The sequence below is a fragment of the Anser cygnoides genome, chromosome 11 (genome assembly GCF_040182565.1).
Source record: "Anser cygnoides isolate HZ-2024a breed goose chromosome 11, Taihu_goose_T2T_genome, whole genome shotgun sequence".
Taxonomy (NCBI): domain Eukaryota; kingdom Metazoa; phylum Chordata; class Aves; order Anseriformes; family Anatidae; genus Anser; species Anser cygnoides.
Genome location: NC_089883.1, coordinates 3,824,457 through 3,841,869, shown reverse-complemented (window position 1 = coordinate 3,841,869; position 17,413 = coordinate 3,824,457). Strand labels below are relative to the sequence as shown.

The 17,413-nt window shown below is 42.2% G+C and overlaps 1 protein-coding gene across 2 annotated transcripts in view; it reads right to left on the bottom strand.

The window, feature by feature from the left end:
- The window catches only part of ADAMTS17 (ADAM metallopeptidase with thrombospondin type 1 motif 17), a 177,623-nt gene that overhangs the window by 82,636 nt on the left and 77,574 nt on the right, over positions 1-17,413 (bottom strand). For both annotated transcript variants that reach the window (XM_048076347.2, XM_048076348.2), the window contains exons 9-10: positions 8,181-8,321; positions 6,901-7,051 (exon numbers count right to left, since the gene is read on the bottom strand). In XM_048076347.2, the coding sequence (XP_047932304.2) occupies positions 6,901-7,051; positions 8,181-8,321 (292 nt within the window). The remainder of the gene's footprint in view (positions 1-6,900; positions 7,052-8,180; positions 8,322-17,413) is intronic.

Below are 17,413 nucleotides of genomic sequence, written 5' to 3'. Positions count from 1 at the left end.
ACCTGCCTTCTTGGAGCCAACAAACAGATTTGAGATGATTCCCCTTTAGGTAGCAGTATTTACATCAATGCAACTCCATTTACCCAGTGAACGGACTCTTCATCAGTACTTGTGTGAGTGGAAAGTCACCGACATCAGACAACGTGCACACAATCAGAGAGTTTGTTTTAACTTCTGAGGAAGTTAAAAGGTCTTGGAGAGTTAAAGAACTCTTGAGGAAATGGCCCTTCAGAGTCAACTGCTTTCCGGTGCTACCCTCTTCCCTGTTGAAAAGCAGAAAAACCTCACCGTAGGCATTTCCGAGATTTGTTAACGTTCTGTGTCACAGAAAACACAACAAACTGAATCCAGCAAACATGAAGGGCAGCATGCTGGGTTTGGTTCTCTGAGCGAGATGGCTTGATCTGCATTACTCCGGCTATGAAGAAATGGATCCCATACGAAATGTACCTGACTCCTCACATATATATGCAATGATACCAAGACTTCTGATCTACAACTAAAACAGAACAATGTTTCCTCTTCGTATTTTAGGGAGAAACAAAGAGTACCAGATCTATTTTATTTTTTCACACACCTGGAATTAATGTAATAGTCCAAAGAAAGAGATTGGAAAAAAAATATTAATAAGACCACAAACGGATTTTATGACAACGAAGCATATGCTAAATACTAATTTTTTTAGTGCCTTTAGTGCATTCATGACACTACTTCCTGTGGCTCTATGATTATCAGACACTCAGAGAAACAGTTAGAAAAAATGTATTTTTTTTCCATCTTTCTACCAACAGAGAATTCTTTTTTGATGGATGAGCTCTTCAAATTTGCTGAGCCCAATTTTCAGCACTTTAAATGAAAGAACACAACAGTACATGTTACATCAGCTGAAGAAGTCATGTAAGTATCATTATGGGATCAAACCTCAGAGAAGTAGAGACGTGATAGTCCCTTAAATTAAACATTAGAAATGTTCTACTTTGGCTTATTGCAAACTTCTACCTCAGTAGGCCTTAGAAGAAGTGTAGCTAATCAGCTAAGTCACAGCCACAGAGGCTGCACTCGCATGGTGTTGTAGATGTCATGTGTTAAGTGCTGTTTCTAAGGTTAATACTACATGCACCCACCAAGAAAATCTGAGTTCACAGCACCATGCTATCATCCTACAACCCTGAAGGCTGGGTCAGCCAAAAGTTAAGCGTGGTGCCTGGGGTAGGTGCTGTCTCAGGAGATATCTACCCATGGTGGAGATACGGCAAAGAGCTGCAGGGACGTTTCATAACAGCCTAATCACTCCCATTGAATACTACGTTTGCAGCTTAGAACCTAAAACTCTGACCTTGCACCTTGCATCATCCATCTCTTGTTGTCCTCAGTGACGGTAATGCTCACCTAGCAACTCGCAGCCAACTCCTCAGGCCCTAACGCCTGATTTCAAGATAAGAAAAGTACGGATTTTTTAATAACAGGTACTGTTGGACATTAAAAAAAAACAACAACACACAAACAAAAAAAACACACTGGGCATCAGGGAATACATTTCTTGGCCATTAGTAAGAAGAAGAGAGGACTAGCAAAAATAAATAGATACGTACATACAGTGTTTAGATGTGGTTGTGAAGATTATGGGAGTTTTCAGAGTACTTCAGAGAGGGGAAGTTCCCAGAATGCCAATGGAGAGGGCTGACTGCCCTTCTAACTTGTTACACGCTATTTGCAGGCTGATACTCAATTGCATTTTGGCTAATTTTGTTAAGTTCATGCTTCTGCTGTAGATGCCACATCACAAGGCTACACTAACCCTTTCTCCCTCTCTTTGTGTCTCAATAAGAAAATAAAGGATTTCCAAGCTCAAGTGCTCGATTCTTAATAGGCACTCTGTATTATTTTTAAGAGTTTGTTATTTTTATATTCTTAAATTTCCACTTTGTATTTTTATAATTTTATTTTGGTTCCCCTCTCTCTTTTTATTTTTCTTTAAACCACTGCACCAGAATGTGTTTTGACCATCTTCCAAACTGAAACACATACAAAAATTTCTGAAGCATTCCAATAATTGTAAACTGGGCTGTGCTGCCCAGGCAGGAACTCTGCTTCTCTCTCTCTTTCTCTCTATTAAACAAAAAGTATTTCCACTGAAAATAAAGAGAAAAAGGTCTTTTTGCAACATACAGAAGCAGTGAAATACGACACTTCAGTTTCATATGAAACAGTCAACGTGAAAATAGTCTGAATTTTAACAACCTACATTAGGAAAACTATAAAATATAGTGTGGCAATTAAGGAAGTTGTTGCCTTTACTTCTAAAAAAAATAAAATCTTCTAATTTTATTTTTAGAATTGCCAGGCTCCTATCCTGCAAGCCTCAACAAAACCAAACCCATCCTTTTTCCAGATGTATTATTATTATATTTACACAGAAGTTAAAGTGTGTATGTGTGATAGAAAATTATGTAGACAAAGTTCCCGACTGTACAGAAAACGACAATGCAGCCTATTATTTTCAGGATAAATCAGCTCAAAATCTAAATACCATGTTCTTGTAAATATTCTATACATTACTAAATAATAGGGCTTACTATCATTGTCTGGATCTTGCAAATGACTCTGTGAAGAAAAAACAAAGGCCCATTGATTCCCAGGCATGGAGTCCAAAAGTCCACTCTGGCAGTCTCTCTGTGATCAAGATCCAGATGACAGACACCCACAATCGCTTTATTATATTCAGCATTGTGCCATCAAATATGAAAACGGAAGGGATACATACAATCCACTTGATTATTACAGCTGTTGATCTTCCTTGATTATTACGGTTCCTCTTTCTTTACATTTTCTTGGTTCTGTTCCTTTTCCATTTCAGCCCAGGAGTCCAGTCCGTCTCATTTGGCTTACAGTCAATTTTGCCCCCTTGTTTGTGCTGCTGCCTTGTGGCTTTTAGATATTGGGAGATACGTATATTTGTTAAAAAACGACTTGAACTCAAGGAAAATGGTAGAGCCAATTCTAGCTGCCTTACATTTTCTAAAAAGTGTCATGTCAAAATCCACATAGCCAGTTACATCCAAGTTGACAGCGTCCCTTTTTCAGCAAAAAATCCCTTTGTAACAATGGTAATCTCTTTCCACATGCCATTTTAGCCTAAGCACGGTTTTGACTCAAAACAATCCTGAAAGATAATGGTTATGTAAAAACCCGCAAAAATGTGTTAATAATAAATAAGCCAAAAGGCTTATAAAACAAAAAGCCAAACACTGGATACAAAAGATAGAAATCACATTTTTTCCATAAATATAATTTCAGTGCAAAAGCCTCTATTAGTAGGCATGCCAGTCTGAAAAATAAACACGGGTTTCTGACTAAACACATGGGATATTTTCATAAGAGGTTATGAACAATGCATTTTCACATGTTTCTGGTGGAGAAACACCACCTCTGCTCTGAGACAGATGCAGGCATTAACCGTTTATGCTTTTCCTCTCACTGATAACACTGCTAAAAAAAAGGGAGAGCAAAGAGTTAAAAGTCTCCAGTCTGCAGAGGTCTTCATAGCTTGAGTGGGACAGAAGCCTTTTGCTTCCTCTTGCACAGGGGTCACATGAATTCACAAGACTTGATTCATTGTGCAGATCTGAAGAACGGAGGTCAGACAGGTTCAATTCCAGTAATTTGCGTGTTGGCCCCAACTCCCACTGACATTCAGCAGCCAAGTCCCCAGAGGTCTCTGTGTTTGGGGTACGCTGATAATGCACCATGCAGTATCAAAGGTGCATTGCTGTTCAGCTTCTTCTGCAAGTCCCATCGTGATTTTGCTCAGAACTTGAGGATAGCACAGTCATTTATTTAATTTCTGGTAAAAACAAGTTATCTCCTTCAAAATATAAAGGACTGTGCAATCTCCTATGTGGGCCGAAAGCTCTTCTAGCACTGCCAGAGGGCATGACTGTACAACCTCCCACCTGGAAACGGACAGGTGTCTCGTATGGTAGAAGCACAGTCGTATTTCCTGCTATATAAGCATTCCCACTGATCATTAGTATATTGAAATGTAGACACAGGATCTAAACAAATTTAAAAGGAATGCCAACAGGCAAAGTTAACGTACAGCTGAGCCGACCTCATAGGTTTTCATTTCTGTTCTGCAGATTTGGAATAAGATAGCAAGGAGCTACTTTTTGCTGGTCTGGGAAACTGTTAAAATTCTGAAGGCCACTATTTTGTATTACAGCATCTGAGTTACCATTAAAAACAAACATGGAAGAGGAATTTTGGAGATACAGTATGAAATATCCAGATAAGGTTGAATATTCATGGATTAACTATCTAGTTGGACCAGCGTCTGAGCTCCAAACGCTGCCAAGCATTTAGGCACCTGGCTCTCCGTGAAAGCAAAGGATATTATACCCCTTTAAAAATTTCTTTCTCATTGCCATAAAGGGACAGAGCTTACTGTACAAAAAGTTTCTGCAATTTCTCAAAAATGGGGAAATTTGGGATTCATCTAATCTCTGAATTTTGCTCTACAATCAGGCTGTAGGACATTTTTGAATATAGGTCCTCTGCTTTGCCTGTGATTATGTAGCTCAGCCATCTCCAACGAAATGGTATAGCGTAGCTCTTTTATTAAATAAGAAAATAGACAGTAGACACATGTAAGCATAAAAAGACTGAGCAGGCTAATTTCCTGAAGTTTATTTCCTTTTTGTAACAAATATTTACTGTCAAATGTTTATTACTTTTACATTTGGATTTTTTTAATACTTTATTGAATTAAAAATACCACATTACCATTGGCTAAAAGAGGAGACAGCTACATTTGCCAATAATTTCTACAGCTAATGCCAATGACTAGTGCCAATTTTTTTCTTGGTTCATATTTTTGTAGACAGCTTTGAGACTTACAACACAAGCATTCTGCAGATGAGGCATGAGAAACACTAAGGTGAAAAGAACAAAAACTTTGAAGGTTTAAAAATTAAAGCTGATCATTTCTTCTAAAAACTGATTCCCTTGCCTTCAATCTCCAATTCAGAGTAGCATAACAGGATGCAAATATTTACTTAAATTAATGGCATGTGCCATAATTGATCCAAATCTTCAGAGTGCAAATGTTAACTCTATCGCACATCTGATACAGAAAAATATTTCTAAGTAAGCATTTGCAAATTCTTTTTAATTAGCAGAAGTTTTACAAGGCTTTTCTTTAGAAACTACTAACAACTTAGGAATTATCCTTTCTTTGGGAGATACGGAGGGAGTGATGGAGGGAAAGAAAACAGCTTTTGCTGTGTTCTAAAGCTGTCAAGTAATAAGACTAGTGAAAAATCATAGGGGGCACAAATACCTGCAGTCTGCATGTTGCAGAGAAGTATCTTGCAGCAGTGCCTGTTGGTTTGTTCTTCTGGAAAGCAACTTGCTCCTGAAACAATGCCAGACTCTACTAATGGACATGCAATTTCTGCCTAAGAAATGCTGACCACCTACTAGTAGGCTGACATTCTCATTAGGCACTGGACTATCCAGAAACAGAATGTGTTTTATCGCAACAAGAAAAATAGCAAATATCTGTTCCAACACTAGTCAAGGCTTGTGACACCCACACAAGTAGAAAAACTTGAACCATCCACGGTAGATCTGGGATTTTCTTTACAGACCTATATTCTAACACTTAGCTTCCAGTACAGTAGTCCTGGTGGTCTGCATTTTCTTGATGGAGCTGGAAAATACAATCTACCCAGATTCTTTTCTTATTGTTTTAATGTTTTATATTAGCTAGCTTCCAAATCCAAAACAAATAAAACAACAAACGTGAAACTAAGACTATGTTCCCAGGACTTGCATGGGTTCAACGGTTTTAGTCATTTGGCACTTACAAATCCCAGTTATCACTCATTATTATTTTCTTTGTTAGAACTGATTTACGATCTCATGACTGTTCGGAGTGGTTCTCAGGGACAAGTTCGAACTCTATGTGGCTAGTTAATGACAGCAAGAAACTGGACTACCCTATGCCTGCCTGTCTAGGACAGAATGCTGCCAGCTGGTGCTGGTGACAGGACACGGTGCTTCAAGACTTTCTTCTGGGTATCTCCAAGGGCACAGTGGAAGTAAGCCTTTCTCCAGTCCCCATTTAAAGGGGGATGTGGACAAGCTCGGCTCAGAATACAAGACACCTAATTATGTGCAAGGCTTTAGAAAGAGTTTAGATATCTAAATTCCAGAGGACAAGTCAGACAGCCTCATCTCAAATACGACCTAATTCTAGAAACATCAACAATCACTGTTTCCATTTTGCTGCCCAACCACATGGTATGAGCCATGTTGCACCCAAGGCCTGACTGAACATCATTCTGCTTAGAAAACACACATGAAGGGGCCTAATTCTGTACAGATCTCTAAACGGCCCCATCAAGCAAGCAGTCATTGATATTTCCTTGGAAAAGAGTTAGAGTGAGTTCACAAGAACATTGTAATGGTCCAAGGGTGAGGCCTACTGAAAGATCAGACATCTAAGGTGAGTCTGTGACGGCAGGCAGGCACTCCTGTGAGAAAAGTTTCCTCTCAGCTGAACTACCAGGAAAACAGCATCTACTGAGTACTGCAGCAAAACCACATCGAAAGGGAACTGTTGCTAAATGAAGACTGAATACGCACAAAAGTTCTTATGGGTCTGCTGTAGGACATTAAGAAGACCAACGTGGGGAAAGGAGGAGGATTGCAGCAGTACGTGCTGTTGACACAAAGGTCAATGGGAGTTTGACTACTGATGTTGTGGCAGTAGTGCTGAACATGCTGAAAATCCCACAATAACTCTGAGAAAGGTACAGACTCCTCCACTTCTCCAACATTCAACAACTATATTGCCACATCCCACCTCATTTCCAGGCACACACCACGAGCTCTTACCTCCATATTTTTACAGAACGTAGCATTGGTCCCAAAGAGGATCTGGCACTGCTCATCGGCGCTGTAGTGCATTCCAGGCAGCTTGTGAGGGAGCCGCACCGCGTACTGGCTTCGGGGGTCTGTTACCAGCAAACAGGTGCTGACCTTGGACCTGCGGAGTGCGATAATTAAACATGCCTGTAAGGGGAAGTACCTTTGAACTCGAGTGTTAGATCACTGCTGTAGAGCAGCTGTTGTCCTGTCTTTAACACGGAATCTAATGACCTTGTGTGAAACAGTGGTGGTTTTCTCAGTATCCTTCTGGAAGGTTTCTAAATCATTAAAGCTATGGATAGAAAGGTCCTTGAGAACTCATCCCCCACCCCAGGCCTCAAGGCAGAATCTACTATATTCACATCATTCGCCATAAGTATGTGCCTAAATTATTCCTAAAAATCTGAGGGAGGCTCAGTTTTGCCCTGAAGCTATCAATCTCAACAGCTTCACAAGCCTTCCAATGATAGCTAGAAAGTCTTATGGCGTGTCTCACCTGAATCCCCCGAGCTAAATTTTAAGCCATGGACTTCTTATTTATCACAGGCATAAAGGAAAGATTTTTGCCTTTGTCTTCAAAACAATTGTTGACAAATTGGAATATCAGTTTGTCATCTCCCCTCTGTCACAGACCAGAGGGAGTGCAACCTTTTTTTCAAATTCATGCTTTCATGTAACACTAGATGTCCCATTTTTTCCTTTCTCTCACACCTCTAATCCCCAGAGTCGGGACTTTTCCATGCTGAACCCATTACTAGCAATAAAGGTACTAGCTGCTGTGCCAGACACCATTTGTCAGAGAGTTGCATTGTAGGTCTAAGACCACTATGAGGAGTTCAGACAAGTCTAGGGCTTGCTATTGTATACAAGGATTAACAACCAGTAGGACAGAAATCCTTAGTGAACTGCTGAACATGAGAAACTGAAATATGGATGCAATGGAAGATTTTTTCAGGGTACCTACACACACACACTGCAAATATGAAAGGCACTTGTTTGTAAAATGCAGGTAAACTGGGATTGTTTTTAAGATGTTAGCAGTACAATGGCAGCAGCACATAAATCCTCTGCCTCCCTGTAAACCTCAAAGGGGCTACAGCAATGGATACAGAGTCAAACTTGCACACCCTAATGACACATGCAGACACTTCTTTTTTTTTTAACGGAAATTTGTCTAGGCTCTCGCTTTCAGATAGAACATTGGATTTGTGCCTGATAGGATATTTGATAATCAGTGCAATCCTTACTTTAGGAAGTTTTCAAGGTCATCGCGGCTGCATGAAGACCAGGAAAGGTCACTGGGGTTCCTGCCCTTGACCCATTCTCCAGACATAATATGGGACCTCCCTGCACAGGGCAGATGATCGTCATCATGGCTCATTCCCATGCTGTTCAATTAAAACAAAACAGGACAAAAAAAAACACAACACCTATCAAGTTATCATCTGGGTGTCTCGTTTACCATTGGACTTAGTAATGACATTGTCACATCGCACAACTAACAAAGTTAACAATATGCTACACAAATAAAACAGAAACATTCACATAATTCTCTGGGCACCTGTTTCATGCATAAAATACAGGTTCCTTGAATTTATCCATTAACTTAATTTCACATAGGTTTCAGTATTTGCTTGTTGGAAACTTTTAAATGTGCTTCCCATGGACTTTCCTACCAGAAAATATAACTACCTGAGGGTACATGAAAAGTGAACGTGGAAGTGACGTAGCACAGCTGAAGGATATTTGTTAGAATACCAAATCTAGTATTTACCGAAAATTTTGAATTGCTCTCCTGAATCTAGTGGATATGGTCCCTATAAACATCCTGAGAAAATGGTCAACAAACTGATACTAGAGACAGGCCACATCTGCTGTTGCGTCATTGTGAATTTGTAATAACTCCTCTGTTAGGGAAAAAAAAATCCCTAAATTTGTGGTATTGTACAATCTCTCATCTAACATTGCAACTGATCTTTCTCTGAGTTTCAGTTTGGATCGCATGACCTCCAGTGGCCCTTCCAGCCTATGTTATTCTATGACTCTATGACAGCAATGCTCAACAGGAGCCCAAAGCAGAACCAAGCCCAACTTTTTGCAAGCACTGCCCAAACAAGCGCAAGGACTGCCCCATGCCAGTCTCAGAAAGAAGAGAATGGACCTCCTCAGCAAAACAGGCCATCTAAACAAACAGCACAAATTGTGAAGGACGAACATACATGGAGGGATTCAAACACGTTCAGTGAGGATTTCAAAAAGCATCCTGAAATAGAAAAGTATTACTTGAACCTGCCTCCACCTTGCCACTCAGGACTCTTCTACCTTTAGTGCAGTCTCTGCTTTTGGGCTGCTGCAGTAAATCGCTGTGGGGAAGAGCCTCCCTCCAGTGCTGCTATAGGAAGGTGGGACCCCTCTGCTGGAGGTCAGCCTTTGGGACCAGCCCCCACTGCAGCAAAGAAGGGATAAATGATGTTCCCAAGTTCACCTGCTCCATCAGTGAAATGTCAGAAGCCCTGACTGGCAGTCCCACACCCAGCCAATCGTACCAGGCTGCCTGGCAGCAAAAGGAAGTTAAGGATTTTCCATCCTTCTTTGAAATGATCGTTAAAACCATTTTTTAAATGGTACAGAATAGCATCACTCCGAAAAGTTAACATCTTTCCTTTGATTCCAGCACGAACTGGAAAATAGTTTTCAGACAAAAGGTACCTTGTATGGCCAGTGTCACTTTCTAACAAAACAGCAGTCAGGGACATTGGGCTGAAAACACGGATTAACGGGAACTCTCCAGGCTTCCAGCTTGAAGGACTGAGCAAGCCAGGAGCAGTCCCTTTAAAAATGGTGTTGGACTCTTTAATGCATGCTATTTCTCAGAGGCTCCCGTTTGCTTTCTGACTATGCTCTTGGCTTTGCTTCTCTCCATTTTTGGGACTCAACTGTTCAAAGCCTAAACACAACATACATTTCTAGTTGCAATGAACCAAAACCGGCTTCAGCAGCTTGATAATTATGGCTTAGATTAAACTGCCATTTATGCTATTTTTAGCTTAAAGTGAAGATTATATGGTGGGGTCTATTTTTTTTAGGTTTATCTCCAGGGACATTATTATTGCTAGCAAAACTACATTTAACAATTGTTAGACTCAGGAGTTCACAGTTATTCTTGTTTTTAAACCTTTGTGGGTTTTGAACACAGCAGAGACACGAACATCAAGCCCGTTTTGTTTGATGCATGCAGGAATAATTTAACAGTCTATTAGTAACTCTAACTTCAAAACAGTAAAGAGTGAAATTCCTGCTCCACTGAAGTGAATGGGAGTTTTGCCACTGACTTCAATGGAGCCTGGGTTTCACTCCAAATATTTCACTCATGTTGTTTCTACACACAGAGAAAACTTCACATGCTAGGAGGAAAGTTCCAGCAGTATTCCTCCAATGCAAATAAGCCCATCTGAAGTTTGTATTCCTAAAAATCAGGGAAGGACGAGCTAAACGCCATGAAGCAGGTCAGGTAAGCTTGCTGGCAATCTTCCAGAGGGAAGTTTGCCTGTCCAAAAATGCCAGTTCAGAAGGCTTGTAGGCACGTAGCAATTGTGTTAGCTTTTCTAACGGAAACGAGGCAGGTTTCCAAGGTTTCTGTCAGCTTGCCTGCCTTGTGACTGCCACAGTGTTGAGACTTGAACTTGGGTCTTTCAGGTTTCTCCTCTGTCAGGGCTTCTATAGGATGGGACTCAGCGTGCAGGCTCCCATCCTGGCAGCTTGCTCATCAGCCCCCTGCTCACCAACTCAGCTGTTCCACTTGAAAAACGTGAAAACAAAACATCCTCCTGACTTTCCAAATTGTTTTAGGCTCCCTGACTCTATCTGTTCCACAAAAGGCTAGTGTTTGGCTTAGAGTTTCTTAATTAAGGAATGCCTCAGCTTTCTGATTAACTTTATTTATTCGTTGCTAAATTTGTTAGAAGTGGGATTCTTTTTGTTGGCAAACATGGGCAACAGTTACTAATTAATACATTCCTGTCCTCAATTTTATTCTAAACCTGACCTCACAAAAGTTATCTGCCCAGGAGAAACACTGAGGTTAACATTCATTACTTGGCTTTGACTTTCTAAGGGTGTTTGAGGCAGATAGAACAATCTTTATAGACTGAGCCAGAACTCACCTCTGAGAGTTATCGACAGGCTTCTTGTGAAATTCTTCCATTTTTTACGTGTGTGGAAATCACTACTTTTCTGAATCATTCCTGATTTCTTAACAGAAATTCTTTAAAAAGCTCTCAGTGTAAAGGAATTGAGTCTGAGCTATCGGTATGAAGCAAAATAGTTCTGCACATTCAAAAGAACCATGCCAGTTTATATGAGCTTGGGATCTGGCCTCAAGGTACATAAGCAACCTCTACTGGCCTCTCTGTGATGAGTTTCTGTTAGAATGAAACCAGCAACACCTTTGGAGTCTGTTTTAATTGGCAGTGCAGAACTTTTCCCAGCATCTACTTTACCTTACAATGACTCACTTGAGGAAAGGATTAAATGACCTGCAGGATCGAGGCATACCCTAGCATGCTAACACATTCTTTTCTGAAGTTCAAGGGTCTCCAGCTACATCAAAGGAGGAAGTTTTTCCTAAACACACAGTAAATGTAATGCCATGCTGATTCTTTTCACTAATAGTCTCCCCCCCCTTTAAGAGAACTAAGTAGGACAGAGCATTATGTGTTTGTACTAAACAGCAGTGCAAGCACTGATTCAGTACTTTGCATTTCCTTTGTGATCATCTAATCTTACCTGCTATTCAGAAGTTCACATGGAATTAGAAGCACATAATCAGTCCCTTGAAATATTCTGCCAAGGGAAGGAGCTCTATTCTTACATGAACAGATCTTGAAAAAAGAGCCGATAAGAATGGCTCTTAGATCAGAAGTAAGAAGGTTAAAATGGCACCAGATTACCCTACTGACCTGCTGCCCTCTGTGCTGTTCGAGGTACAACTATCCTTTTTATCGGGAGCAGCAAACACATGCTGCATGTTATCCTCTACACCGCGAAGCCAGCACAGCCATTACAGACAAGCAGGACTCGATTTCACTCTGTGCTGTTACTGTCACAGTCACTAACCCCATTCTATGCACCGAGTTAACTTTCTGCCTTCGGTTCATCACATTCTCCTCCTGAAGATAATGAGATTCCACACAGGCAAGCAAGAACAGCTCAGACTGTCAGCTCTTCCACACGGTCCTTTCATTGTATGTTTATTCAGATTAGCACAATGGGAGTCTGGTTTCACACTCCAGCTTCTCTTCTAATATAAATAATGCAGTGGTTATCAGTTAAAGCCACTAAGACATCACTGACGGAGTCCTGCAGCACATTTATTGTTGCTCATCATAAGTGAGTCCAGAAACAAGCTGACCGACCAGTTTGAGTTCTGACCATTAACATAACCATAACAAGGCAAGTTTTATCCCAAGTCACCAGGAGGCAGCAAAAACAGATCTCTTTGAAGCTGTTTTGTGTAGAATGACACTTTAACATAACATTGCTAGGAATAAAAAATAGTATGCAATCTCTTGGAGCCCTGGCCTCTCTGAAGCGTGTGCTCCTTTCCAGGACACCACTCTCTGTCAGGATCTACGCAGTAATGAGAACTGGGTCAGGACGCCAGAATGACACTCTGGGCCCAGGCGGGCCAACTTCTTGGGTAACCCTTTTAAGCAAAATGCAATTAAGCCGTTTGTTTTCCCACAGCAATACTAAATAAATGCACTTGCTTTGTTTGTTTTGGTCATTAGTGGAGCTTCTCCTCTAGACAGTTAATGTAACTAAACGGCTCTGTTTACCTTTGGTGCATTTTCCAAAGTTTCCTGTTATTCTTTAAAAGCTTGAGCCAAAGCCCACCAAAGGCTGCCTTCAATGCACTGTGCATTGCACCTCCAAGTTCTTAAGGTCATGTATACAAATATTCATCAGAACCATTATTACTCTCAATAGGTTTCCTATTAAAAGCTCCAAATCTGAATTTAAGGACAGTTCCAAAGGCTGGGGGAAACTGATTTAGGAGATGCTTTAAATTTTTTCAACAGCTGCAACTTTATGGATGGTAACAGACCACTTGAGAAACCCATAGGTTTATTATCGTGCACTCCCCGTCTGGTGGGGAGAGGTTATAAAGTAGGGGTAAGAATCAAATCTAATAGAAAATATGATCAGCCATAAAACAGGTGCTTTTCTTCAGGCAGAAAGAGGGTAGCAAGTGACATAAGGAGGCATGATGAGGGGAAACCTTAAAAAAAAGGCAACAAACCATACCCAGAAGTGGAAACACCATGAACTTCTACAATCCCTCTGTTTCACGTAAGCACTTGGGCTGGCTGTTAATAAGAGCTTCTCCATAGCATCCCTAAGAAAGCCAAATATCTCCGTTTGTCCGCACATAACTCAGGGTGAATCTGATGCTGGTTCACTTCAGAAATGAATGGCAACCAGGACAAGCAAAGCTTCCCAAGGTGACCTGGCCGTCACCCTAGCTGCTCATTAAACTTCTGCATGACACAATTGCTCCCCATGCAACTGGCACTGATGTCAAAGTCCTCGTTTCTCCAAAGGACAGCGAAAGACTATGTATGTCCTGCTACCAACAAGGACTTGAGGACAGTGGTCTGTCCTTCCCTGCAGAGGGAGAAATCCAAGGGAGAGTTTTTCTATACCTGAAGGACCAACTCACAAACTGCTGCAACAGTGAAGGCCGGCAAATCATTCAAAAGAAAGGGCTCCTTGGGGCCACTTGCCCTGCAGACCAACACGGACTCGAAGAATTGAGCCAAGGGCCTGCTACAACAACGTCCCAAACGCAGAGTGAGCCAGGAGAAGGCAGTGATCTCTCACTCCTAGCAAAAAGCTCAGTGAGGCCACAAAGGTTTTGCATTCTTGGCAGACCTTTGCTGGAAAGCATGTTTTCCCTACCTGTGTTTATATCAGGAGGCTCTTAGCCTGCAGATGTTGTCTAGAAGGGCTCTGTTTCTGCAAAGCATTGGCACTCTCTACGAGCTACGTGCAGCACCCCAAGTTGCACGCTGCAGCAGGGCAGGTCACTAGCGACCTTTTCAAAAGAGCATTCAGGAAAATCATTCCCTGTGACTCAGCTTGCCACGACTCACCCAGAGGGAATGTGGCATTAACCACTGAGCCAGGACGAAGCACAAATTTCTGTCTGAACCCCACCGTAACAATATAAACGCAGAGGGAGGGCAGGCTGGACAACGTCCTCATTTAGTGTGAGAGGAAATGGGAAAGGGGAGCTGTAACTTCCCTGCTCCGGCATTTCAGTGTGGGCAGGATGACAGCACCCTATGGAAGGCCTGCTGTTTAGACATGCTGTGGGCACAAATGCCATGTTTCTCCGTATTAAGGGTATATCTGAAGGACAAATTCCTTCCCCTTCCCACTTCCTATCGGGTCTCCATGAACGGTTGAGAAGGGAGTCCCGTCTCCATAGTCCACCCAATCTCAGCAGCCAAGGAAGGTGCTGCTCTGGCAGGTTACGCACCGTGCGTGGCTGTAGCTGAGAACATCACGCGGGGCCATGAAGCTCCGACCAGCACAGGTCACTAAGCAGAGAACGTACGTCAACAGTTCTCAGCAGCTACTGACTTGGGCTGGATCTGCACCAGCAACTTAGAAGTGGGAGACGGTATATCACATTATCAAGCCTGTGAGTCGTCCAGTCCCAAATCGAGTTCAATGTTAGGAATTTTTTATTAACATTTGAAATCGAAGCTGTGTCACTGGAAAGATGCCTACTTCTGAACTGGTTCAACATGTTTAACATTTCAATACAAAACGCTGATATCTTATGAGTTATGAGGCTTCCAACCAGTTGAGAATAAAGGCATAACAAAGTCAGAAGTGAAATGGGGTTGCTCATTACAGCTGGAATTATAATAGGAGCTGCAGTGCAAAATGAGGACAGTAAGTTTAAATGCAGAGTGACCTAGGAAGGTGATGCGTCTGTAAGTAACCAAAGAGAGGCTGAGAGAGCCAGAGGGGTCAGAAGGGAGTCCAAGCGAGGCTTGGACAGAGGGCAAAGTAACAAATGCTAGGGAAACACGCTGGGGTGAGCTGAGCTAGGAAGGAGGAGTGAAATAGCTTGCATAACCTTCTTACAAAAACAACGGTCACTGGGTCTAGTGGCTTAATGGAAAACAGGCTTTTCCACCTTGTGCTTCTCGAACACGTGAACACAGCCTTCTAAATATAATTTGACTATTTCAGAGGCTGTCAGGAGGTACTTGGGGGAGCTGGGATGAAGAGGGGAAGATGACCCTACTTAAAGCATTTGTAATAATTGAAGACGACCATTGTGTACATACTGTTATCTAGGACAGGGGTGTTCAGGATGGGTGCTGAGCTTTTGTTTCATTTATCAGGAGAGACAACATTTAAAGGGAGTCATGACTAATGGACTCCTGTTTTCATAACCAAGTTTATGTCACTCTAATAATGAAGGAACCAGACATTTTATATGGTTATCTACTCATCAAGCAGCCAAGAAGTCAACAACAGCGAGTGAGAACACTCCAATGCCTTTGGTGAACTGCAGTGTGGAAAGCTGTGGTTTATTCAGCTGCACGACAGATCCAGCCCTTTATTATATGGTTTTCATTTAAAAAGAATTATTTCTTTTGCCATGGAATCTGGAAGGCAGCAAGTATAAGCTTGTGTGGCAAGGGACATACAGCACACACTAGAGACTAAGACGGCAGGCACAGGCACTGCAGCATTTCACTCACCCAAGCGTTTCGTCTGAAAGTTTGGTGCCCACGTGGTCCCAGACACCTGTAACAGAGCTGGCCAAACCCCGCTGACACAGCGGCAGTCCTCTTAGCTGGTCTGATGGAAGTGACACCAGGGCCATGAAGAACAAGACGAGTCATCTTATGATCTCTTCTCCAGCAATAATGTCACATGCCCAAGTCACAAGTGACTCCTGACTGAAAAGAGCAATGAAACTTCTCTCCAGCTACCAGTGAAGAGACACTGGCTACTCGTTATTCCTAAATCAGGAATAAAGTTATCTGAGGGTCAAAGGGTAACGTCCCCATGAAAATGTACTCATTGAGCTGTTCCCTTGACCTCCACAAAATTTAATCCACTTCAATCCACCTCCTGGATGTGAAAAATGCTCTCTCACTTGCTTTAGGTTGGTTTCAAAAAGCAGGGAGGTGTTGCACAAGGAGCACAGTGAATGAAACAGAGCACAGCAGTGGGCAGAGGAAGACTGCTACTTTTCTTTTCTGGTGAGCAGAAGCTGCTGTGCCCCATCTGCAGCTCCTTGTAAGCAGAAAGCACCCTGGTGCATCGCAGGAGTAACATGCTGACGGAAAACAAGCTGCTTACTTTCAGCACTGCCAGAAAGTGGGTGAGAACAAGACCCCAGAAAATGTGACATGCATTTCCTTAGAAGATGAAAAGCAAACATAAATTACAGGGTGGAAAAAAAGACAAAAACCCTGGGATAGCTGGGTGGGAGAGCCCACCCACTAAGGAACAAAGACAAAGGCTCAGTAAGAACGGCTGACAGGTCTGTCACTCGAGGTGTTGCCAACCTAAGGGGAAGCTCTTGCATGCGAACACCTGAATGTGCTTTGCTAAAACTTCTGCAAAACCAGCGATAGCCTCTAGTCAATCACATTAATTACTGAGGATAAAACCTGAACAAAGAGATGCAACATGAGAAGATATTAAAAGAATCTCTACAGGGAAGGGAGAGACAGAGAGCATATTTGCCAAATCTGTGCAACACAAGCAAGCACAGATGTCCCACACGCTACCCCACCAGGAAGCCACCCACTGCCGCGCGCTGGGGAAGATGAGGCAGCCTGGGGAACGCGCTGGAGGAGTTGGGAATGCTGAATGCTGGCTGCCTTCCCACACGTGGAGATCAATTCTGCACTCATGGAGGTGGGAGTGAAGAGATGACCAACATCAAAAGACAGAGGCACAGATGTAACTGTAATGTATGCAATTCTACCAGCATCCAGTCTTCTGAAGTCCCCAGAGAAGCCACTGTATACATGCTTTATGGTTCCCAGATCAGCAGAAGTCCTGTTCACAGAAAGAAATGTTTCTCAGCCTCTTTTGTTTATTCTTCCTTTTTGGTCTAGGTTGATAATCTTTGTGGGGTTGCAGACTGCAAAAATCCACCCCGAGTGACCTTCTTCACTGATTCACCAACATGACAGGTGCACTAGCAGACAGTAACAAACCTGTGTGCATTGTTTTACTTCTAAGACTGAAAAAAACAATCTCTCCTACAATGGATCAGCCTGCAGCAGCCAGGCCCCTTTAGCTGAAGACGTGCTGTAAGGATATGGCAGTTCCAGTCGTAGCCTTCTTGCTCTCTAAGCTCTTGGGATGTTTCATGATGGTGCAGCTAGGAAAAAAAATATCATCGCCAAATCATCTGGCCTTGGTTATTGAGAAA